At 43.5% G+C, this 25,364-nt stretch overlaps 2 protein-coding genes across 6 annotated transcripts; one reads left to right on the top strand and one right to left on the bottom strand.

Moving 5' to 3' along the window:
• Positions 1–899: 899 nt before the first annotated feature.
• On the top strand, positions 900–5,592 carry LOC125766133 (retinol dehydrogenase 13). The gene is made up of 3 exons (XM_049431851.1): positions 900–1,952; positions 2,044–2,865; positions 2,947–5,592. The coding sequence occupies exons 1-3, from the start codon at positions 1,855–1,857 to the stop codon at positions 3,080–3,082; spliced, it is 1,056 nt and encodes a 351-aa protein (XP_049287808.1). The 5' UTR covers positions 900–1,854; the 3' UTR covers positions 3,083–5,592.
• LOC125765440 (patj homolog) lies at positions 4,470–25,324 on the bottom strand. 5 transcript variants are annotated; one of them, XM_049430997.1, is made up of 3 exons: positions 23,113–25,324; positions 21,289–21,469; positions 4,470–20,953 (listed from the first exon to the last, which is right to left on the bottom strand). In XM_049430997.1, exon 3 carries the CDS (start codon positions 20,810–20,812, stop codon positions 18,281–18,283), a length of 2,532 nt encoding a protein of 843 aa, XP_049286954.1. In that variant the 5' UTR covers positions 20,813–20,953; positions 21,289–21,469; positions 23,113–25,324; the 3' UTR covers positions 4,470–18,280. The 5 variants fall into 5 exon arrangements, with proteins under 5 accessions (XP_049286954.1, XP_049286696.1, XP_049286788.1 ...); XM_049430739.1 differs by having other exon boundaries at positions 23,086–25,324; XM_049430831.1 differs by lacking the exon at positions 23,113–25,324 and adding an exon at positions 22,988–23,089.
• Positions 25,325–25,364: the final 40 nt, after the last annotated feature.

Raw genomic sequence — 25,364 nt, forward strand, 5'->3', positions numbered from 1 at the left:
CACCAGTTGAGCTGAATGCTTGTTACGTTGAATTAAACGTAATGTACGAAGTTTTCCCTATCGAAACTCGTTCTACGCCCATTCCGCGAGATCTATAACCATCCTATATCGAGTTAGTTTTCTTCACAATCACTAATCGAATAAAGCAAACGCCTTGTACGACCCCTTGGTGTAATAAATCTAAATCAAGCTAGACTGTAAGAGCAGAATTAATTCAAACAAGGTTCACTAATAGGTTGTAGGTGCGTATACTTTGTTTGGCCAATGTAAGTTATTGAGTACAGTAATTTACCACGAGTACAGGGTTTACGATCATATAATAGAATAGCCCCGACCATGCAAAATCGTTTTCAAAGTACAGGCGTTCCCCGAGTTACGACTGTATTTGGGACCGAAAAAAGAGCTCGAAGCAGGGCGTAAGTCGAAATCGTCGTAAGTCGAGAATACATCGTTTATAACCATACATAGAGAGTCGAAAGTTTGATTTGATATATTTTAGAGGAAAAATATTCTAGAAATCGTTTTGAATAGTATATTAATTGATCTTTTCAATGTCTATTCAATATTTCCTTAAAATATTTATCGAGAATGTATCAATTTATTTTAACAATTTATTTTTAAATTCAGTAAAGATCATGTTTTTAACAGTTGGCAGTGAAAATTAAAAAAAACTGACAATTTGAGCAAAATAATAACTGTCAACTGTCAAGATCAAAATCGTCGTATCTGCGAATCGTCGTATCTCGAGGGGGTCGTAACTCGGGGGACGCCTGTACCAGTAGGAGAAGCAACATACAAGCAACTGACGATGAAAAAAAATTGTTCCTGTTCCTCCATCTACATTCCACCCTTTCGTTCGCTCTGCCCCTGAATACCGCTAGAAGCCGCTAACCGGATAGTTAGTCCTTGCTACGGGGGGACGGTCCGGATGGGATTTGAACCCGGTCCTGCCGTGTGGACAGGCGCCGTTTATCACATGCACCACCGGGCCGCCCTGTAACGTATATACCTTGCGCAATTATAAAAAAAAGTTTTAAATCCATCTGTTTTTGATTGATATTTTGACAAGCGCAATTGTTTTACTATAGTGTTTATAAAATAATTCGAATAATTTACGTATCAAATAAACAAAAAACAAAGTATTACTGAATACTATCTTTGCGTATGTGTGTAGCAAAGAAACTTTCTAGCAAGGAATATGATGTTATGATTTACTATAGTTTAGTAAACAAAACTCGGTGTGTGGTCGTAGCTGATTTACAAAATCAAACGGTGCAGTCGAGCAGATACGAGGCATGTCGAGCAGTGGATTCGAGCACTTGTACATTTTATTGTTTTTCTACTTTAAGTATGGTTTTAAATTTAATGAGAAATTAAGAATAATAAAATATTGAATGTAAAAAAAGGGATGGCATAGAACGAATAAAGTAGATCATAATGATATAACTTTTGTTTTGATAATCATTTACCGAAATTCTTATTTATTGAGGGCACATTTAAACAACCAGCATCATGTTTTTGACCGTTTAATCGTGTCTCGGGATGCTTTGTAACTCAGCACAAAGCATACATTACGTACATTGACCCGATGTAATCGTGTCTCTGGCACTGCTGTCTGATTCGGTTGTACGAGTAAGCTTCAAATTAAGCACTTCCGGTAGGGACAATTGAAACCTTTCCGTTGAAAGAGTTATCGTTGGAATAGTGCGCTGGATTTGTAGGATGCTGTTTTCAGATTCATTCAATTGCTGAACGCTAAAACCAGACAATACGTGTACGAGCGTTTGGTACGCTTCGTTTGGTTTTTGAATATTGGTGGTAGTTTGGGTTTCATCCTCGTGCATTGTGGACGGTATGGATGAAATAAAAAAGGCACTATCCGAGGCAGATCCCTTTGCCAGTTGGTGGCCATTTATTATAGCCGGAATAGTGTTCGTGATCGGCACTATCAGGTGAGTGGTGATCACAAGATCAAATCGTCATGTTCGATCCATCAATCAACCTTACATGCGCTGCACGTTTCTATCCTGGGTGCGTGTGCAGGACGTACATGGGTGGACAGCCCTGCCCGAATGGGAACACCATCCCAGATCGTGTCATCGTGATAACGGGCGCTTCAGGTGGCATTGGACGTGAAGTATGCCGTGAGCTGGCCCGACGAAAAGCGGGATGTTTGGTATTGGCGTGCCGCAGCACAGAGCAGGGTGATGAGTTGCGCGAGCTATTGCACCGGGAAGCGCCAACCTGTAAGTGTGAGGTGCTAGTACTGGATCTTCGCTCATTTGACAGTGTTCGCAGATTTGTGCGTCAGGTGCAGGAAAACCATCCGACGGTGGACGGATTGGTTAACTGTGCCGGAGTTATTTTCCAACCAGGTGGACGTACAGTGGACGGATACGAGCAGCATCTGCAGTGTAACTTTTTGTCTCACTTTCTGCTAACGCAACTGCTTCGACCACAGCTGGTTCGATCGCAGCACGGTGGCCGGGTGGTGAACGTGTCCGCCCATGGATACACTGCCGCCAAGATTGTCGATCGTGCGGATCCACTAAATGTGCGTCAGCTTGATATAAGTGGACGGGATGCTTTTGCGCACTCGAAGTTGGCTATTGTGTTGGCTAGCAGAGTGTTGGCAAGAAAGTTGAGAGCAGAGAGCCATCAAACCACCGTCAACTGCTGCTCACCTGGGTTGGTCCGAGGCACCGGTCATTTGCGTCACTCACCCATCATGAAGGCACTGTTCGCGAAGGTGCTAACCTTTCCATGGATGTGGCTGTTTATGAAGAGTCCGGCACAGGGCGCACACACCATCGTTCGCCTTGTGTCGGATCCGGAACTCGCAAGCTGTAATGGAGACTTTTTCAAGTAAGTAACCTGTAAGCTCCCTCTGCACATAAACATTCTGTTTCCGTTCTAACGATGGTTAAATTTCGTGCCTGTAAATAGCGACTGCGAACGGGTTGAGGTGTCCGAGCTGGCAAAAGACGATGAATTGGCCGAACGTTTGTATCAAGCCGCTCTCAGCGCGGTTGGTTTGAGTGAACCAATGGAGATGGAGCATACCAAAGGAAAGAAGGAGTAAACGAGCACACGAAATCGACGCTGTGTGATGCGAATTGCATACGACAACAAATATACCCTAGCGGGCATGCAATCCGCATAACATAATCTCCTTTTAACGGTTCGATTCAATGTTATTTAGGATGATCCATGTTTGCGACTGTTTTATATTAACTGCTTAAGAAAAATGAATTCAAATAATACTATTATGTTTCTGCTAATGCTACCATCACACGCGAACCTGTGTATATAGGCACAGGAAATCAATCTTCCATGTTTTACCCTTTCTAAATCTATATTTAATGGTTGTCTTCTTTCGTTTATGCTTTGTTTTGCTTTCACCATTCCGATTTTTGTTTCTTTCTCACCTCGAAGATATCTTCCGACACGGAAAATTTACCTGATTACCATGTATCTTTGTATTTTCTGACACTTTTACATCTACCTTCTGGTTGGGTGCGATAAGGATGCGATTAAATGCTCTCCCTTCCGTCATTACTGTGTGGTAGCAGTGCAAAATAAACAGGGGCTCGTGATGAGGCTGTCCGAAACTGCACCCCCTAGCGGATGTTAGGCAACGATGGTAAAGAAGAAACATCATAAAAGATAATTTAACACTCCTAATATTTGGGAACAGACTGTAATATGCCCGTGCCTTATTGTTTTCCTTTTTTGTCACTGGGGGGACCACTGAGTGGTGGATGAAATGGTTATCGTTTATAACTTTTGCTGTAAAGTTACACCATTTACTTACCGTACTCGCTGGAAGTTTCTTTCATGCAATAATGGGAAGCATTTCTTTGGGATGCTTTCCTGGGATAGAGAGCAGAAAGTATTTTTTTTTGGGTTCACTATTTCGACTATTGGATCGAGTGTAATGTGCTTCAGTGTCGGGGAAAAAAAACCCATATGCAGCGGCTGATTGCTTCAACAAGCGGTAAAGGTGTGTACAGCTACTCTGACAAAGTGACATATTTCGCAGCCATCTGCCACATTTCAACAACCATTACAACTTACACGGTTGTAGCGCATCTTGCCATGACCCATTCCTACCCATTCGACCAATTGACACATTTCCTTTCCATTACATCGTTTTACAAAGTGGGCTCTGTTTTCAACGCCTTGCTGTGCACCACACACCATTAAAGTACGCCATAAAAGCAACCGACCCAATCAGGCTGATAAGCGTGAGAAGCGTTCCACAACCACTGTGCTATCGCATCCACTCACACGCACGTTACCATTAAATCCCAACGTGTCCTTTACCAGCATCCCAATCGCCTAGCATTAAATAACGCAGAGAGTGTGATAAAAATTTGCATTAATCAGCCGCCTGTTGTAATGGTTCGTTCGGCACCGTTTCACAACACATTTTCGGAAACAAAATGAAACCCTGGTTGAAGTAATCATTTCATTCTGATTTGTTTTGATCCATTTAATTAAATTCTTATTTTTCTCTATTTTTATAATTTTTCCACATGCGCCCCATCTTAAGCCGCACACATTCATGACGTGTTTTAGGACAAAATTGCGCATAGAATTGGTTGGTTGTCTTTTTATTTTGCTTGGTTTTGTGTGTGTTTGTTGTTGCTGCTGATGCTGTTTTTAGTTTGTGGAGTGGAGGGAGGGGGGAGGGGGGGGGGATATAATGTGCAAGTGTTACATCATCTCGGTGTGTGGGAATATACGTGAACTGTGTACTCGTGTTTAAGTATGTATATGCAATATATCATAGAGCGAAAGAGAAAGAGAGGTGTACATCGTTGTGTTCGGTGTTGTGAGGGGTATTAGAGATGAATAGAATATAATGAAGTGTTAACAGACTGTCCGCCTTTCTAACCTTATTGTTTATCATCCTCTTTCTGTTTCTAGCTCTCTTCTCTGTTTTCTATTTCTCTTTCTCTCTTTCTCTCTCTCTCTCTTTCTTTCTCTCCTTCTTTTCTTCTTTTTTCGGTCATTTCTGTTTCCTCAAAGATGCTAACGTTTTATCTATCGTGTGATTATCAACTCTTATTATCAACTTTATTTTCTCTTCTGTGTATGTGTGCGCGATTGTTTAAGCGATTGAGTGTTATTTTGTTTTTTGTTACGTTTTTCACTCTGTTTTATATCTAACGTTTTCTTGTAGTGTCTTAAGATTTGTTTAAGAAGTTTTGGTTCGTTTTTGACTTATTTCTTTTTTCTTTTTCTTCCTTTTTATAGTGTGGTCTAGTAATGTAATGCATGCACATGATATATTTGTGTTTCGTTTTCCACACTTGTTTTTTTCATTGATTCATCTCCCAACCATTCTATTGGTACTGGCCACTGCTACTTGGTTCTCGAATGTATTGGTGCTAAAAACTTGTCAATGCAGTACGCACTGGAGGTTAGTGTTTTGTTTTCGCTCGTTACATCGCAGACACACTTACCACCTGCCCGTTGGTGGGTGGAAGGAAAAGGAAGTAACATTGTATATAGATATATATATATTCATTGCAAAACGTTGCATTAAACATAACTAAACATAAACAGAAAATTAGAAACAAACAAACGGTTCCTAACTAAGCAACGATCGAGATTTTCTAGTATTTGCTTCTCCATGTTTATTGTACTCTTCCCCTTTCATATCTTATTCGTTTTGTTCATTTGTTTGTTTTACACAGAAACATTTTAATCCTGAAAATCCAACAGTCGTCTTTTGTCTATTACTGTACAAACTATGAAAAAAGATTTCAATATTAGGAATATCTTGTGAGCTACTGCCACTTCTTTAACTGAGCTGCGGGATGGTAACAGCAACTTGTTCCACTTTGATTTGTATCATTCGTTTAGCGATTTGTTTATTTTTTGTTTTGTTTTTACTAACAAACAATTTAATAAAATTAGCATTTGTAGCTACATTATTGACTGGCAATGACAACAGTAACGCACATCGTTCGCGCTAGCATGAGTTTACAATGGGTTCTTAGTAATTGTTTTCAGTTGCGTTTATACTGTGGTGTTTCATATTTACGTATTCACAAACATAAGATACAGAAGTAGGGAAAAGCCTATAATTCTTGTCTCACTGTTTGTAGTGTACAAACATATAATAATTTACATTGTAATGCAAAACTATTTGTACCAATAAAAAGCTTAATGTTATGAGTTTTTCTGTCATGTTTAAAACGGTTTATTATTTTTTCCTATTTTTTTACCATACGGCATGTTTTGCTTATCGCTTATTCATTTTAACTCAAGGAAAAGGTCTGACAAAAAGATGTTCGGTTCGCTTGGGATTGTTAGTGTATTCATTGCCTTCCTATACTGTGTTTATTTTTAAAGATTAATTGGTTCATAGTTTCCACTTATTGTTATGTAGGCATATCTATGCGGAAACAGTACCTGCGTTTACTTTTTTCTTCCGCCTGGTGAATTAGTTCCTATTTTCTGCGAGCAGTATTTGAAAAAATGTTACTTTTTAACGTTTTTTCTTCCCATTTTCTTCACCCAGATGTTGCTCTCACTCTGTCACAGGGGAGTTTGTTTTGTTGTTTTGTGTGTAGTACTTATTTCTTTTTCTTCAGTTAGATGTGATATGTCAAACCGGTTCCACCCGCCATCGTTCTTCCATGCTGCTTGGAGCTTTTCTTTTCTCTCTGGTGCTACCTTAGTGTCCGCGTGGACCATACATTTAAAGGAGTTGGTGCGTTGATAAGAGTACATACAGTAGCATCACATCAGCAGTCTAGTATCGTCGTTTGTGAATCTTAAAACCCCCCCTTACAAACAAACGATACACATACGCGATCTCTATATATCTAAACAACGAAATTAAAAGCATAAACTAACACTAACGCAATACCAAAAGCTTATGTAACTTTTTTTTGTTTCGTCGATTAGTCGTTTCCATCTGCCCTAAGCCTTACTACTACGCATCGTTTCCCGCTGCTCATAAACAAAGATTAACGAACACTCACTGATTATCACAAGATTGTTGTGTTGTGCACTAGCTTACTGGTTTCCGAATTCATGCTCTGAATTAGTGTGTGTCAGGTTGCCACATTTATCAGAAGCGATACGGAGGCTTCCGCTCTTAAAAAGGATAGTTCCGGTGCAGAAAGGATAAACGCCTAATGATCAATGTGTCGCTTCTACCGTGTCATCTCGTCTTAATTTATTTTGCACGTGTTTGTGTGTATTCAACTATCACCACTACAGTTCCACAGTTCACTTAGCGTCAAGCTCACTACGGACTCACCGGCTGATATTGTTCGATATTTTGGAAAACGCACTGTCTATTTGATTACCATTTGTTAGCGGACAATTGTTGCTGTCAAATATATAACGCATGATTCTTACCTGCTTACGAAAAGGTACAAAAAGCAAAGTTTGCAAACATGATCAATCAGCGCGAAAGCTTTGGGATTACATTTGTTGGCGTAAGTATACCACACCTTTTGAAATTAATTTACCAGACTAGTTGAAAACGCCGAAAGGTGTATGCAATAATGCTGTTTTGTTTCATTTTACATCATGTACGTGACATCTTTTACTATATTTTGTTCTGACTAGCCGGCAATCTCAATCTCCTAGATAGGCGAACATTGGAACACCATAACATACTTTCAGGCGCATACTCCCCCACATGCAGTGGTGGATTTTTTTTAGCAAAATAAATACACTTCTATCCATTTTGCTTTTACCATGTACGAGTACTTGTGGGGCTGATTAAAAAACAACAAAATTAAGTAAATGATGAACAGAATTTCATAATGCCCATTGTGGATAATATGGTGTAATTAGAATCATCTTCATATTTGACAGTCTACTATTAATGCACTATTGTACAAAATCTGCAATGTAATGTGTGGGAGTGTGTGTGATAAAAATAACAAATCTCTAGTCACATAAAACAACCCATTAGGTACATCCGGAACCCAATCATTTACAGTGTTATAACTAACGCTTGTGCCTTAGGTAAATTTTGAATGGGTTTTCGTTATAACCTAACCTAAACTGAATTAGTTATTTTGCATACATGCGGAAATCACAACATAAAAAGCCGCTATGCACAATTTGTGCATACATACATATATACACCTTGGTTCGTTATCCTATGTGCGTCATTGGCTGAAACAGAGCTGCTAAGTGTGTTTATTCACCGTGCTAACTAACCATCACTAGACCGTTTGCTGCTGTTTTTGGTATATTTTCTTTTGTCTAAACATTAGTACGTTTTGTGTTGTGCTTGGGAGGGGGAATAACACTGAGTACATGTCAGCTAGTGGCATTGTAAAAACAGACAAACACGCTATTATCAAAGCGGCTGCAAGTGTGAAATAGATGCTGCGTGCTCACGGATTGCATACTTACTTGGGGATTGTTTCGTTAACGAAAAGCCCCCAAAAGTTATGCAACCATATACGACATAATGTTTGAAGTTATGCCGTTCGCACTGGAAAATTACTTACTTTGGCTTGGCTAATGACTTGTTAGTCAACTTTTACAACACCATCAACAGGGTTCTGTCTTGTGTGTTTTCCTGTTGTGTGTTTGAGATTTTAACTCTCTCCCTCATTGTCTAATGTAACATCATGCTTTCGGCTCCTGCTCTATTCGTTTCCTAATAATTTCGATAAAATAGTTACTTACACTCTTCGGCGTGATTAGCTTGCAATTCTTAATTAGTCCTACTTACTTAGATCGTCACAGTGTGTAGTTTGGGATAATAGAAATATCTATGAAATACAGAACCATTCCATTTTTGTGCCCGTGCTGAGAAAGCAAAACCACGCTTTTGCGTTCTCATTTAATTCTGCTCCTTCTATTTTTTTCTCTCTATCTTTCTCTCTCTCTCTCTCTCTCTCTCTCTTTCTCTCTACCGCTCCTTTCTATCATTCAAGGGAGCTTTAATTCTTGTTTTAGCTTTGTTTTGTTCTATATATTGCCGAAGGCCGCTGCTAGTCTCGTTTTTAGGAAGATATAAATATGATATTATGAAAAAGGACGCTTTTACATCTAGTACGCCTCGTTTAAATGGGGATTTGTTTCACTATTCCTAGAATGGTGGAAAACGTTGTATGTGGGTTGTTTTTGTGTTGTTTAATTTTTATCTTACTTCTCTCTGTCTCTCTTTATTTATTTTTCTCTCTTTCTTTAACGCATTTATTTGTTTTACCATTTTAGTTTTAATCTTACATTCCTTTTCTCGTCTACGCTTCCATGTTTTTGTTTTCGTCTGTTATTTATCATGTGCCTGATTTAGTGTTTTTATGCATTTTTTTTTCGTAATTTAATACGAGAACCTTAGGAAAAGGGTCTTTTGTTATTGTTCTTTCAGTGTGTTTCATAAGTTCAATCAAGCTGGGTATTTTACAAAAAAGTAGGAAAAAAGCCAGCAAAACCATTTTAATATAGCTTGACTACAGTGCGGAATACCTTCATATACACTCCAAAAACCAGGTCAATGGGTTCGAATTAAACCGTAAGAAATCATTTACCACCACCACATTCTCGACCTTCTATCGCCGTTTTCGTCATAACCCTCTATCCGGCTATACGGCGAATGTCAAGGATCAGGTTATGGGACAAAAATCGATAAAAATGTTAATTGCAAGCATTTAGCAAGACAACTGAGTCGACAACAAAATATCAATGGTACAAAAAAAAACAAAATGAGAAGAAAAATAATCATGAAAAAGAAAATAATTTCATTTCGATGAGGTGGAAAAGGCAACCATCCGTGCTGGAGCAGAAAAGGTGTGCGCTGCAGGAGAATAATTGTATTGTGGGAGCCATTTTCGATTTCATGCCTGAGCGGATAATTTATGGCACCCGTTTGCGCGTATACGACGTTATAAACAGAAACCTTGGGAAATCATGTTACTTCCCATTTAAACACTATTAAAAAATACTCATTCCTGTTCCGAATGTCCAAACAAAATGTTTGAGTGTTCTGTAGTATTTTATTTTCAAGTTTAAAAAGAAATGCACAAAGCAAATCCAAAAAAACATGTCATTTCCAGCGAGATAAAACCAAAACCCATAGCGATGATCCAACCGTTGCTACGTAGAGACCGTAATCCATTTAATAGTATTATTCTTAGTATGTCGATGACCTAGAGTTCATTACTTAAGTGCAAACGAATGGCATGACAGGAAAATGCAAATGGCACACAAACCAATAACGCGTGATGATAATAGGAAATAAAACAAAACAACTCGTGTATCGATTACTTTATGCGATAGCACCGACAGGTGAAATTGGTATCAAACGGACATTGGACACATTTGGCAAAAAAAAAAGAAAGAAAGAAAGAAAAACTGTTATAAAACCTTTTTGACAACGCAAGGGTGCGAAACCGTGCGGGATGGTGGAAATGTGTTTCCATCCCGCGGTTCCATTTAGTTTCTTTTTTTTCCGCAAATCGACCAGATGCTTTCTGATTGATCAATATCAACACCGAAAAAATAGGCCAAAGGAAAGGAAAATAGCGAGGAAGAAAAATAATAAAAAAAACGCCTGAAACGCGGCAATCCGCATTTTGGTTGCGTTAGGTTGCGTTAACTTGCGTACGTTTATGTACGGTGAGCAGGGATAGGATTTTGTTGTTTTTTTTTTTCAATGTTTCCTCTCTCTCTTTCTTTCTCTCTCGTTCTAGCCCACCGTTTCTGGCGTTACCATTCGAAGGTCCTGAGTTGTATTTCCGGTCGACCAGCAGTGGTTAGGCAGCATGGTTCGTACAAGGTACGTTCGGGATTTTTATACAAAATTTGCATCTTTCCGGTTTTTTTTTCGGAGTGAGTGCCACCACTGCTCACAGTCGAATGGATCACATACGTGTAGGAGTGAATTCAAGCGGTTACCAGTTTTCCAATCCAATCAGGGAGTAATATGGAACTGGTGCTGTTTTCCCGGTACAGGCGCATTTGGAATGCCTATTTCTAGCCATCCTAACTGATTCGCTTGAATGACGTCAGTAAAGTAAGGCAGCGAGTAGGAAACAGGAACAAAACCTAACAATTACTAAGAATTGCTCATACTGCACATGCAATTCAATTAAAGATGCATACATGGCACAATTTGATGGATTCTTCCAACCAATAGCAATCTGCATTAAAACTTTAGTTCGAAATAGTGACAGTAACCTGTTTTTTGGTCCCCAAAATGGGTCCCAGACGTTCGTCTTTCACATTAAGCTAGTGGACGTGCCGGAGACAAACATCTCTTTGCTGCCAGAGGTTTTTTTTCGGTTTCAGAGAGAGTAAACAAGGGAGGGGAGGGATTTCCCAGCAGGCATTGTGGATGCTTTCACTCAGCGTGAAACTCGTGACGCAGCAAACATCCGGATCCTGGTGCACCCGGGATCGGATATTCATCGCTTAAAACCTCCGGCTACATGAAATGAGTGACTCAGTCTTTGTACTGCTCCTGCCCATCATGCCCATCCATTACCAAGACCGGCTGCAGAGTGGATTATCCATCGTGACCATTGTTCCCAAGTCATGTATGGTACCCTGCAGGGGTTTTTTCTGTACTGTGTGGGCAGCTCTGCCCATGTGGCGTTATAATAAAAAAAAGAAACAAACACACACCCACACAAACAAACAACGATCTTAACCACAAAACGATTGTTTGCGAAACACACTACTATTTGCGCTGGTCATGGATTGGTGTGCTTTTGTTCTGGGTTTTCATCATCGTTTCTCGTTGGTTGTGTTGTGTGTTTTTTTTTAATTCACTGAACCTGACAGGACACTCGTGCCTTACGGTACCACATGAAGTACGTAACAACAAAAGGACAACAAAGGAGTGGACGTTACGGTGTTTTGCCGTGCCGAAACCTCTCGGGAAATGTGGTGCTTGTGGTACGCATTTCGCGATTGTTTCGTCCTGCCCATCAAATCTAAAATAGGCAACAAAGCACAACAAAGTTTGTACCAAGCTAACCTCACAACGATCAGGTGGCGTTGATTTACTAGTCCAATCCCCACACTAAGGTGAACAAGCTGTGCGCTGATAGTGTATTGTATATGTGTCTGTGTGTTTTCCCCCACCTGTCTTTTTTCCGTTCTTACTGTCTCCTTATCTTTCGCTACAGTCAGCATCTCGAGCTCCTGGCAACGGTGTTTGTGTGTGTCGGGTGGTAGTGTTTTAGTACATTTTTCGGGAGGTTGTTGAATTTTTTAACACCTCCACCGCAAATGATGAAGCAGCTTTTTTATCTTCGGTGCTGCATGGGCAAATGTAACAGTGTGTGTGTGTGTGTGTGCTTGGGATTATATTATGTCACGGACGGTTGAAGCAAAAGGCTCAGCTTCACTAGTCAACGCCGGTAGCCAACGAGGCGCCATATTGGATGGGAGTTTGTTTCTCCGTATTCAACCGTTGAAACAAAAGGCGATCTATTGGTAGGATTTCATCACAACATAATACACAGTACGTGTGTGTGTTTCATTTTTTTTTGGAGAGGGAGGCTGGGGTATTTGTTTCCATTGCTACTGTATCCCTGGTGCTCTGTTCGCAGCTTGCGGCAAAGATTCCACCCGGGAATGGTTCCTACTTTGCTTTCCTAATCATTCCATCCGGTGCGAAAAGCGCTGCGAAATAATTGATACAATACAACTGGTAGCAGGCGAACAAATTGTGTGCAAACGCCAACATTTACTACTGTTACAGACGTTCACAACAACAAAAAAAACATACGCGAAGCTTTAAACAAAACACGTCGACAGCTTGGTGCGCGAATCAAGATGGCGTTTGGGGTCGCAAAACTATTTTAAATGGATTATTATTTATTTAAATGGATTTAATGGAATTATTTAAACGGATGGACCAAAGCCCCCCCGCCCCTTCCAATTTGGTTTACGCATCCAATTTCCCCTTCGATGCTTTCCGCGCGATATACCAAATAATAAAATTCTTGTGTAATGCGATTGTGAACAGCTTGGCCAATTCGATCGTTTGTAAAGAAAAACCCTCAGCCTCCGTTCGCGGTCGTGTACAGTTGGGCAGCACGTTAGGCTGAGTTGCCCCTGTCCGAAACGAGGTCATGAAATTCGCGCCTGCCTGGCGGGAAAATTTATTGCTTCAGAACAAATGCTGACTTTGCCGCAAAATTGCTGCCTGGTAGCGTTCATGTACTACCGTCCTCTTCGCGTTTTCCGGTGTACGTGCAGGCGGAACAGATCCGTCGTACGTCCAACAAGTTGCTTACGAACCGTAAGTATCGAGGCACCATATCGGACGTTCGGGGAGAAGGTTAGGTGCACGCGAACGCACACGCACGACAGATGCGGTGCGAACGGAATGGCTACGCCTGCGGCGAGGGCTGAAACTCCCGAAAATTCAAATAAACGACTGCGAACGAGAACGTGCACAAAACAAGAATAACAGTTTAGCTGGCGTGGTTTGGAACGACAAGACAACATCACTGTACCGTAACGTCTGCCGGTAACGCCAAAATGAAAAGTTAGTGTAAACTGTTGCGTAATGCTCTTGTGCTCTGTGTTGCCTTTCTACCATCGTTATACATCTTGCTACGCATCTTTACGCAGGAGCACCAAACTTTGGTGTATTAAATAAATATGTCAATTCCCCACCATTTGGTGACATGCCGGGATGTATATGTCCGTACTGGTGGACATAAATAATCCTTCGGAAGCAGCGTGTGCGATCCGGAGAAGAAGAAAAAACAACAAATACCAGTATGATGATGCTTCATGCTCATCATAACAAGTACATCACTAAACCACACGCTTCTAGCGAACCCAAAGACGACCTCTACTTCCAGAGCGACCTGACGTGACGTCCATTCCTGCAAAGGGGATGTGGTAGACGAAGCATCGCCAGGTATGCTTTCCAAAAGTTGTTGTAAAGTTTCTTCCATACAGCGGAAACGATGCGATATCCCAGCGCGTACCTTATGCATATGAGGCGGGGGTAGATATCCTTGCAGAATCACAACCAAGCACAAACTTCCCTTTTACAACAGTCGCACATGCCTTGCATTAAAATTACCAAGAAAATGCGTGCGATATTAAAGTCCGAATCACATGAAACCAATGCTGTGAAAGTGCTATAGAGTGTTGCTAACATTTGTTTACAGACTAGAGACTACCACAGCTAGCGCCTCCGGATGTTGTTCCTGGCAAGCGGCAGGAAGGTGTAGGAAAACCTTTCAATGTACCTCGACTCTTTCAGGCTAAAAGGGACACAACTTGTGACTGTTTGCTTATTTGCTCCCGGTGGCCCTTTTGTCCGTGTTTTTTTTTTAATTCCTCTGGTGAACTTTGGTTAGCATAAAAAAGGGAACTAATTTTGGAGCTTTTGGAGATTCCTTGGGGTATTTCCCAGGAGTTAAGATAACTTCCTTGCTCGAGGAAGGCCAATGGGAGAGGAGTGGGTCACAAACATTTGAACTGGCTTTAAGTGGTCGCGTCTTAAGCTGGCGCACCTAAAATAGTGTTGCGTGTTCATCTCTAACGGCTCGAAAAACGAAACAAATTGATCCAAGTACCATGACATCCTGCCATTTGTCAACTCCTTTCCGTCATCGGCACAATTCCTCATAACTTATTGCATTAGTGGCGTCTAAGTACTGTCTGTGAAATAAATCCATCCTCATTGACAGCACCAAGCGGAGCCGTGTGTAAGCAAACGCTCATCCGGACATCCGAACGTGTGGCGTGTGTGCAGTTGACAAAGCGCACAACAGCTTGTCGGCAGTCATCTGGATAGATTTACACTGATGAGCTTACCAGGTTTTGAGCGCAAGTTTGGCCGGGAGTTTGGCCAAAGTTTGGCCAACTTTTTCCCTCCCCGTCCCACAAACAAAGTAAACCACATTGCCTAACTTCAGGCGCTGGAATGGAATCGGGGTTCCATCGGCCTATACTAGCGTTTTCGTTCATTCCGAAGCCGGATTCCCTCCCGACAGGTGGGTGGCAAAGTGGAAACAACTGGGGCAGTTTGTTTGACTCTGCCTTGTCCCAATCATCCTCATGCATATACCCTTTTTATTCACTCTCGGCACGAATAGGTTCCGGGACAGAGAATTCTTAGGCGTCGGTTTCCCGGTTTGTTCTCGAGCAAAGAGACAGGGGTAACTTTTTTGTTTTTGGTATTGTTTTTGCTCAACCTTAGAGGAAACAGTATCCGAGAACGGGTACGATGAGTAGGTAAAGTCCGATAAAGCGTAAGGCAGGAAAAAGGTCTACACTTTCACTTCCACTAATGGTCTGAAAACGGTTCCACAGGGTAGATGGTTTAGCTTAGGGGACGGAACAGCGTGGTTCCCCTTCTTTCGTACCGGTTTCATTTCATGGGTCCCAGTATTATTACCGAACCAATTCCATCCCTGAGTCAAAGGGGTAAGACTGGACATGGTTGAAAAGCGAGATGGGCGGAGGAATATTCTGCTCACCTCTTCCGCACGCAACGGAAATCACCGAGGAATTTATGCACACACCACTTCCTGACTGTTAGTAACCAGTTTTCTCATTTTCATGTGTGTGTGCGTGTGCTGTAATACGCACGGGAGACGCGTGTGAGCGAATCTACCGGGAGACTATGAAAATATGCATGCATGCGATATAATTTTGCGCTTTGTAAGCCACTGCTCAGCTGTCAAATGACACACACTTTGTTGGCATTAGTACTCGTACTAATTCAAAGATGGTTTTTTATGTACATTTTAATATAAAGATGAGAAAAAATCTCGAAAATGAATTTTATTTTTGTTGGTGATGAATTCTTGTTGATTAGACGTAGATAGCGACGTGTGATGGAAAGTGATAACGGAAGAACAGCAAGTGCTTCTTAAGCAGGAATTCAACCTTCCTCAGTAAGAGAGCGGTGCTCAACTCCGGTGCTCCAAGGCTGGATGCCTCGTTCCGTTTCGAGTAGCGCACGGTTGTGCAATCTTCAGCACGTCGAACGCTGCCATTCTTGAGCACGTTATGCAACCACGCAAGTCCAAACACACCGGCGTTGTGTGTGTGTTTTTTTTGCGTAACGAATTTCCGTCACCTCGAGAACACTCATCGATCAGCGTCGAGCTGATAGGGGGAAAATGGGGCGGAAACGCTTCATCACAGCGTCAGCCAGATGTAAAGTAAAAGCTCAACCCGACCACTCGACTGGAGGCGTACAAGTACGTGCAATATGACTTAATTTACTACCCATCCGCAGTGAAGCTGCTGATGTTTGTATGCTTATGTTCATAGAAGCTAGGGGATAATGCTAGGGGAAAATTGGTGGAAGGGGAAGGGGAAGTGGCAAAAAGGAAAAGCTAGTTGTAGGCTGATGACATGCACAACCCGGAAGCTTGACCGTGTACGGTGCGGAAGCTGTCAGGAAGTTTTTCGCAAAGAATCAGAACCACTATCTTCATCCCTATCTAATTTCCTCACCAGTGCCACACGCTCATCACTCATCGTTCTCCCAATGAAGGTGTCATCCGACACCACCCGAAGAATGTGAAGGGAACGGAAGAATTGACAGACACGGGGGCACGGTGAAGCACTATAGCGCCGGTTGATGGATGGAGTATGATTGAGCGGGCTGCCGGGTTTTGTGGCGTTAATGCAACGATAGCATGACGCCGATAATAAGACAGGACACGTACTACGGGTGTGTGGGTGTGTGTGCCGCTCTCTCTAATACAGTTTGCCGCAAAAGCCTCAAGGCTCAAGTTTCGCGACGAACGCGATGAACGCAAAAACCCCGTCCATGATGTTTATCTACATCGATGACCCGAGGCATTAAAGCGCGTCACAATAGCTGTCCTCACCGTTTGCAGCAGATACGGTTTTTCCGATAAGAGGATTTAGTAGAATTCCACTGTGTACACACACACCTAACCCCCAGCTAGTGGAGAAAGGGTTCGGTGTAGAAGCACAAAACGGTTGTACAATAGTTTTGGGCTAAACCTTACCGCCTTCCAAATCATTTGACAGTATCACTAATGAACCATTGGGTGAGCGACCGGTACGCGCTGCAATGCCGGCAAGGTGAAAGCGCGTCGCTAGCATAGTGAGGGTTATTTATTGTTGACATTAGATGATAATTGAATTTCATTTTCCACTGCTGGTGCAAAACAATCTAGTAAACTGTTACTGCTGGATGCTTCCCCAGTCGTACTAGACAGGAGAGTAAACTTTTACGGTATGAAAGCTTTCTAGCTGCGACAGCGACGTGTATTGCGACGGTTCGATTTATCGCCCCAAAAAACCCGGACGTCCGGATGTCATACTGACGCTTCAGCCGGCCCAAAAGATACGGACTGTAAATTTAATACCGCTTAAATTAATGACCTCCTCGGTCAACGGTTTGCGGGCTAGGTGCAGTAGAAACGATGGTATCCGCCCCGTTTGTACCTTCTACTCGCCAAAATAATCATTGCCCCCGACATGGGTCACCGGTATGAAAGGTTGTTGATAATTTTTTTTTGGTATTATGTATTTCTCACTCCCATCCCCCATCCACTAATGTCAACAAATTATTGCGCTCGAAAAGACAATATCGGCCGAAGTAAAAGTGAAGCCCTTCCACTTGATTTATAATCGAGCGTCCTTGTGGACACAGGCAGACAATCGACATTTTGGTAATGTGAAGGTTTCTGTTTTGCACAAGTTTTGACCGAGCGGACAAAACTAACTCAGGCAGACAGCGTGTGAAACGGTAGCTTGTACTTCGATTATTTTACGACATTGTCCTTTAAGAACAGGAAAATTCGTAACGTTCGCCTGAACGTTGTTCGTCCCGGGACCGTCTTTGCAGCTATATTCTTTGGTAGGGACTTGAAAATAGAGTACACACGACCTTCAAACAACCCGTACCAGCACTGCTGGAAGATGTTCCATGCCATGGAATGTAAAATTCCACTCGGTGTAAAAGTCGTGACGCTACTCGCATAAATCATACCAATCAAACCGACATCAGTAAGCAAGGGTGGGAAATGAATATTGATGGAGACATAAATTAGCATCCATAAAGGGGCACATCCGTTCGCAGAAGGTGGACACACGAAATAACTGGAGCAAATGTGCGATTGCGGTTTATGCGAAGGGATAAAGGGTTATGGTTGAGATAAAGGCAAACTCTTAGGCACTCGCTTGATTGAACATTTTGAAACACATCCGCCCTACACATACTGGCTTCTACCTGACTGCTTGCACCTCCTGTACGTGATCATTGGAAGAATATTGAGGAGAGCGTTGGGCAATGTTTGTGCGGTATTCGCTACCGGGCTGGCTAGGTGGTAGGTGTTTCCGGTGTGGAGGACAGATTGTTGTCGGACGTCGACAGTGGCCGGCACAAACCGATCCTGGCCGGTCCGAGCGGTATACCCTTGAGTATGCTGACCGCCTGATCTAGCGTAGCGTTCTGCAGGCTGTGCCCATTGACCGATACGAGCCGATCGCCGGGAAAGATGAAGTTGGTCGTTTCGGCCGAACCGCCCGGGATGAGACCGCGCACCACAATCACCGTACCGTCAGTGTCGAGCGGATCCTGATAGTCGAGTATCGAAAAACCGAAGCCACGCTCCGTCTTCTCGATGTCACAGTAGAGCACCTCGTTTGTCCACAGTGCCAACCCGGACACCTGCTCCACCGACTTCGAACGCTGCTGATCGGTGAGGGTTGCCGTGCTGGACGTGTAGAGCGAACTTTCCGACTGGGCCTTCGTTAGGATACCCTGCAGGCTCTGGAGGCTTTGCAAACCGCCCGCCAGTATGCTGCGCGCCTCGAACGCTTCCGCATTACGCGACGTATTGATCACAGTGGGGGGTGAGCTGCCGCGTGCACATATTACGCGCACCTGTGCCGGTAGCTCCTTCAGTATCTTCACCACCTCGATGTGCTTCAAGCCCTGGAGCCGGTGTTCATTGACCTGCAGCAGCTCGTCACCCGGCTTTAGTTGACCGTCCCGTCCGACCGGCCCATCCTCCAGGATTGAGCGGATGTAGTGATGGGGACGCACCTCTACACCACCCTCGACCTCAACCGTACCTTCGAGACTAATGCCCAGTCCGGCTAGTTTGCGGATGTCGGCAACCACGATTTGGCTGTGGGGGACTTCGCGTGACCATCGCTGCACCACCGGATCCGGTTCTGCACCGTCGTTACGGCCCCGTGCCGTTCGTGTATCACAGCTGTCACTGTCGGCGGTTGTTAGTGGCGTGGTAGCTGACACTACCATAGCCAGTACCGACCCATTCGCGTACAGTACACGGTGTTCGTCTTCGACACCGTCCAGTGTGTCGTCCGCATCGGGCAGCAGTTCGTCACCGTCAGACGGTGGTGCCTCGGTACCGTTCTCCAGTGCAAACACACTCGAGTCAAACGTTGTGCCCGATTCGAGCTCTGGCTCAATACCACCGCACTCGTACCCACCGCACTCGGTCAGTATGGAGTCGGCATCCGACCGGGCAGGACAGATCGAGAGAGTCGTCGCCGATGGTGACTGCACGATCGAACAGCGCTGCGATTGACATTGGGACGCACAATGGGAGAGTGTCTGAGAGTGCGACAGTACCATCCCTACCAGATCACCACCACTACCGACTCTGCTGGGATGTGACGTTGTATGTATCGTTCCATTGCTGCGTCCTCTTTCACCGGGCGCATGACAGGAAGCTGGCACGTTTGCTGTCGCATTACACTGTGCGGTAGTCGTCGGTACCATCGGATCGATGAGTGCGACCTGCAGATGTTCGTACTTTCGTCCACGAAGAAACCGCTCCAGTGTTAGCCGCACCGCAATATCGGTGTTGCGCAGAATCTCGACCGCCTGATGGTTGGTAACGCCCGCCAGCGAGCGATTGTCAACGGCGACGATCCGATCGTTAATCGCTATCTTGCCACTCATCTCCGCCGCACTACCCTCGATGATACTCTTGACAAAGATCCCGGATAGGTCCTCCTCCTCGCAGACGTACCCGGCGACGGTAATACCTAGTCCGTACACATTCTTTCGCAGCTCCACCTCGTACGTTTCCGTCTCGGGTGTGTCGGGCGGTACACCATCCAGTTCGCTATACTGTGGTGACTGTGGTGTCCCGAGCAATTCACCCATCACACTTTCGCCACCATTATCTGCCAATAGCGAGGTGATGGTGGATATCGCTTGACAGTGAAGCTGGTGTGGTGGCAATGCGGGCAGCGCGATGGAGGTGGGTGAAATAAGTGCCATCGTGCCACCGTTCGTTGACTCCAGCGAACCAACCGTACCGTTGCTGTTGAGACTGTTATTGACGGCGACGACTTCGATGTGCGTTGGGCAGAGGACACCACCGGCCGCTGGGTCACCGGTGGGAGTTGTGGTTGTTGCAGCCAACAATCCAAGCGCGGCCGGTGCCAGTGTACCACTCGGCTGCAGGAACGCCCCGGACGTATAGCCGGCGGTTTGGAGCAGCGTCCGGTCAAGCTCGTCCGGATCGGTAAGCATCTTGGTCGGGATGATCGGTGCATGGCTGGCGAGGGCTTGATAGTCGGGCGAGGTCGGTTCGACCGGTCGGGCCACAATCAGGCGCACCTGCTGGCCCGACTGGCGCAATACGGTGGCCACCTGTTCCGAGCTGAACCCGCGCAGATTAACGTCGCCGATCTGCAGCACGTGGTCACCGCTCTGTAGACGACCGTCCCGCTCGGCCACCGAGCCGGGTATGAGTGCCTTTATCACCACGCCCGTACTGCGACCTCCGACCAGCATGAACCCGAGCCCGTTACCATCATTGATTAGATCGATTATCTCCACCTGGGACCACTCCGTGCTGAGCACCATCGCACTAGCACGCAGCTACTGCCGTACTAACTACTACGCTCGGTTCCTGTCTGCGGCCTGGCTGCCTCTGCTGCGATTCCTGCTGCTGCGTTGGAAACCGTTCAAGTTGCAGACCCTTTCGGTGGTTCATAATCGCAAAACCTGTCGGGAGACGGGGTGTTGTTACACTTTGAAGCATTTGCTGTACCCGCTAAAGGTCCCCCACAGCAAGAAAGATCAACATCACTTCTTGGGACAACAGGCAAACCTGAAAGGTAAACACCCACCCCCTTTTTCGGTTAGCTTTTTCGGTGTCCTTAAGGTGGAGATATGTATATTCTTATGACTCCACCAGCCAAGAATGGAACGAAATTCGACGGCAGATAAATAAAGCGTTTTGTCCCAAACAATCAGCCCAACCAACTGTGGACTGGGATGAAAGTACGCTAGATAACAAACTCGCGGCAAAAAAGATCCCAAAAGACACCCTTACTTACCCCTCGCCGCTACCTCAGGCCGCCGCGATGTCCAGAGTTTATTGCGTGGGGTCGTCTTGCTGCCTTTACTGCGTTGGATATTGCAACACTGTTTACCTTTCTTTGCGATGCGACCACTGTGTGTTTGCTTATCACTAAATGACACTAAAACTGGATGCCTTTCATCCGCCCTGTTTCACTGCTGTTGGCAGAGGGGGTTAAAACATTCATCGATATTATTACTCGTGCGATCAGCGATGCGAGTGCCTCTTTAATGATGCTAAGAACCACAAACTTACACAACCCACACATTCGTTGATATTCACGGTACGTTCAAGAGAATTCACACTGGTGTGTCTAAGGCCCGGATGCTAAGAAACCGGCGGTATCTTTCACTGGTTCCGAAAGCCGTTCGGCTGTCACTCGCACCATTTCGTACTGGCTTCCATCTTAACAGTCGGATACCCGTACGCCAGTATCCTTTCCACATTGCCAGAGCTTTGCACTGTCGTTGTGTTTTCAATGGCCAACACCTTGCTGTCTGCTTCTGACGATTGATAATGAGTTGAGTTTGTGGTTGATTGGAGACGACAAGTTATGGTTCGGAATGGGTTGGATTACGCTGTGTATACACACAAATGCTCATTGATAGCGGGTTGGTTGATGATTCCAACCCAAAAATTTTCTACACTATTTTTCCAGTGAAGCGATTATTAGTTGTTGCTGCAAATATGCCTCAGTGTACGATTTCCCGGTAAAACCATACCTCGCTGTGGGAGTGTAACTCGGACAGTCATCATTTGTCAGTGTGCTGGGTAACAGTGGACAAACTAAAAGGTAAATCTAAACGACCAAGCAAGAAGGCATGGCAACACTGTAAAAGGAAAGGTTTAAAACTGATACATTTTCGACATCTGAAGCTAAACCAACGGGTGGCGTGGAAGCTGTTACGAAATTAGCAGCACGAGCTCGGTAAGGTTTTTCGATATGCAAATTTTGTGGTTCGTCGCAGCGACCATACCACGAGATACTACACTATCTGCTGGGACTGTTGGTATGGCACGCGTGTTTGATATGGGACTGTTTAACGGGTACAAAGAGCACGACGCACTGGAAGCCAGTGGGAATGTTAGCGTTTCCGGCCGACACGATGGGCGAAACAGCGTTTAATGTTGTGTGTCGTTGTGACTCTGTTAGTGGGTGAAATAGTAAGTAGTGGTGAGAATTGAGAAGCCTGTTCCCTTTCATCAGGTGGACATAATCACACCGTATTCGTATAAGGGATGGAAGGGAATATCAAGAATGTGTGAAGAGGAGTGTTTGACATTTGATGATGCCCAGCTTTTTTGTTGCTGTTGTTGCCTCTATTGCACTTCGTAGTACACACTGCCAATTTCGAGGCAAATATTTAAGGTTAGGGTTAACACACGTCTCATACCGTTCGGCTGTACTCGATAGAACACCGTACCAATACTACCATAACCTTACAACATCATCACCAAACCAAAACAGGCCCACCCACATATGTTTATCCACCCTTATACACAACCTACACTGTCGTGGCGAGAAACGTGGCAATAATCATTACGCTCCCGTACGTAAACTTCTCGGCTAATTTCAGTTCTTATCCCGACACGCACCAACACGTACCCATCGTCAGCGTCCTTTTCGATAGTAAATTGATTTTTGTTTTGCTGCTACGGTTCACACCATTGCATACCAAAACCCGTAGTATACCACCACCACCACCACCACCAAGTGACAACAGCGATAACAACAACAACAACGGCAACAGCGCAAAAATCAAATGGACCGTACTGTAGGAACGCTTCAATTGATCTAAACCTCTCGGATTTTTGGTTTCGGGTTTTTGCAGCGGGTGTACCGCCGTCTTCCAGCACTTTCCAGCAGTTTAAAAGAAAATGTGACAGCACCACGATGATGCAGGGAAAACGGCCATATGAATGGCGTTATGGCGGAGGTTACGCGAACAGTCCGGAACGAGAACGAGGGAGGTTCGTCTTCTCCTGGCTGGCATATAAACACACGCGTGACAGATTGCGCACATGCTCAGTAGCGTTTTCGAGCAGCCTTTCCATACGATGAGAGCAGTTACAAAATGGGAGTTAGATATCAAATTGACAAACAACGGGTTTACCATAAAACCTGTTTTATTTTAGGTTTCATTAGAATTTCTATAATTTTCACGCGGGAAAGAAAAACAGTATAACGTGGTACATGGACACCACACTGTAGGTGATAGTAGTCTTCATTCTTATAAGTCTCGAAAGTCCTTCACACTATTAGTTTTACCATAATCAAATCTTACTATAAAGCTTGCCCGATATACGAACCATTCCTCGGTACACATCTTTGAGATGTATAAAATATATCTAAATCTAAAATCATTTTCTTACTTTGGAGTTAATAACCTATTAATAACTTACGTCTGCCATATGACGATGTATTAGACATGATTTCACCAAGTAACAAGGACTTGTTAATATTCTAGTCTATATCAGTGCTGGAATTTCATAGTAATACTCCTGATTGATAGTATCGTATGATTGTAAATGGTAGAGATGCCATAATATATTAGCGAATACCGTGTAATCCTAGTCACGGCTCCAATATGATTGTACTACTCTCACAATAAACGTAACGTGGACACGCAGAAAGCAATACGCACCGGGCTACAACCGAAATTTAGGGCAGAAGTTAGAGGAAACGTAGAATACATTTGCTATTAATCATCAGTTGTAGTATTGTGCAAAAGGAATCTCTTGTAAAAAGTCATTCATTCGAATCTTCAGTGAGGTGTTATTCAAATTAGGAGTGGAGTGCTCAAACATTCACGAACCTTCAAAGACACGGAAGCTTAGTTAAGGAAGGGCAGCAATTGTAGCTCAAGACTAAGAGTAACCCACAAAAGAAGAATATTATCTACGATCTATGAACTACAATAGCTACTGGCAAAATAATTTCAGCTCAACAGATCTACGCAAACGAATGCTTGAAGTACGTGAGTTATTTCATCAGCATAAAAAAAGGTTATTTCAGAAGCTAAAAACATAAAAAATGCGTAAAATGACCATTTCTTAGAGATAGAGAATATCGTCTATATTTTAAATCTATATTTATGAATCTTTGAGGATTTATAAGATTTTTTCTATGAGTAATCAAGAATTTTCATTTTCAAGATCCAGAGTCCTTCATTCAGTTCAAAGATGTATTCAGATGCACCTAACACTGATCAGTTAAAATTCAGCATAACTCTGTACCAGACGTGTTTGCACTAGTAATATCGTTTCTTAATGAAAGTGTAAGTCGTGTATGTATAACTGTATGTGAATACAACATATGGAAACTGAAACCAACGACTAGTATTGAGAGAATTTTTGTCGAGTATCTTCCTGCTAGGACATGAGCCAGTTCCATGGGCCTTAGCTAACTCCGTGGTAGGTGCGTGTCATTGTCATTGTGAATTAGAGTCTTGTCCTCCAAAACAAAAATTCTTCCAAATTTCACTATAATAGTTGTTCTCGAAAGAAAGGATCATGCCAACGTAGCAAAAGTCCAATTCATCACAAATAACTCGTAAAAGATTCTTTTAATACTCTGTTTCCAGCTACATCATTCTCTTTGGTCTCCTTCTCATTGCGAGTACCAATAATTTAACCCTTTAAAAATTACCACTTTCTCAAAATTATGTTTTTGTAAAAAGAGCAAAAAAACGCTATAATTTCAGGTCAGCTAGTGATTGACCTAATGAGTACGTGGGAATTATAGCAATAAACAGATGCTTAGTAATAGGAGCAACTATTGATTTTCCAAACATGACAATCAAGTCTTCTACTCCAAAAACAGCCCTGCAAACAGAGAATGGTTATATAGGCTAATCGAAGTAGCTTAAAGTGTATACTGTGTAAAATATCCTATTACCCGTACAAAACATTAACAATCAAACAATGTTAGCGGAAATTGCTGTTATCAGCGCTGATTGATAGCCACCTGATACGCTACCGTGTACGCATGTTAGGTTAATAGGTTACGAATCCGTGTATATCATTTGCAACCTACCTGTTCCTACCGGACGG

Source organism: Anopheles funestus, chromosome X (assembly GCF_943734845.2).
Source record: "Anopheles funestus chromosome X, idAnoFuneDA-416_04, whole genome shotgun sequence".
NCBI classification, from domain to species: domain Eukaryota; kingdom Metazoa; phylum Arthropoda; class Insecta; order Diptera; family Culicidae; genus Anopheles; species Anopheles funestus.

Excerpts from the sequence above, each read along its gene's own strand:
- LOC125766133 (XM_049431851.1), top strand. The coding sequence starts at position 1,855 with ATGGATGAAATAAAAAAGGCACTATCCGAGGCAGATCCCTTTGCCAGT. Across the intron at positions 1,953-2,043 it reads TTCGTGATCGGCACTATCAG|GACGTACATGGGTGGACAGC; the intron begins GTGAGTGGTGAT and ends GTGCGTGTGCAG. Across the intron at positions 2,866-2,946 it reads TGTAATGGAGACTTTTTCAA|CGACTGCGAACGGGTTGAGG; the intron begins GTAAGTAACCTG and ends GCCTGTAAATAG.
- LOC125765440 (XM_049430997.1), bottom strand. The coding sequence starts at position 20,812 with ATGGTGCTCAGCACGGAGTGGTCCCAGGTGGAGATAATCGATCTAATC.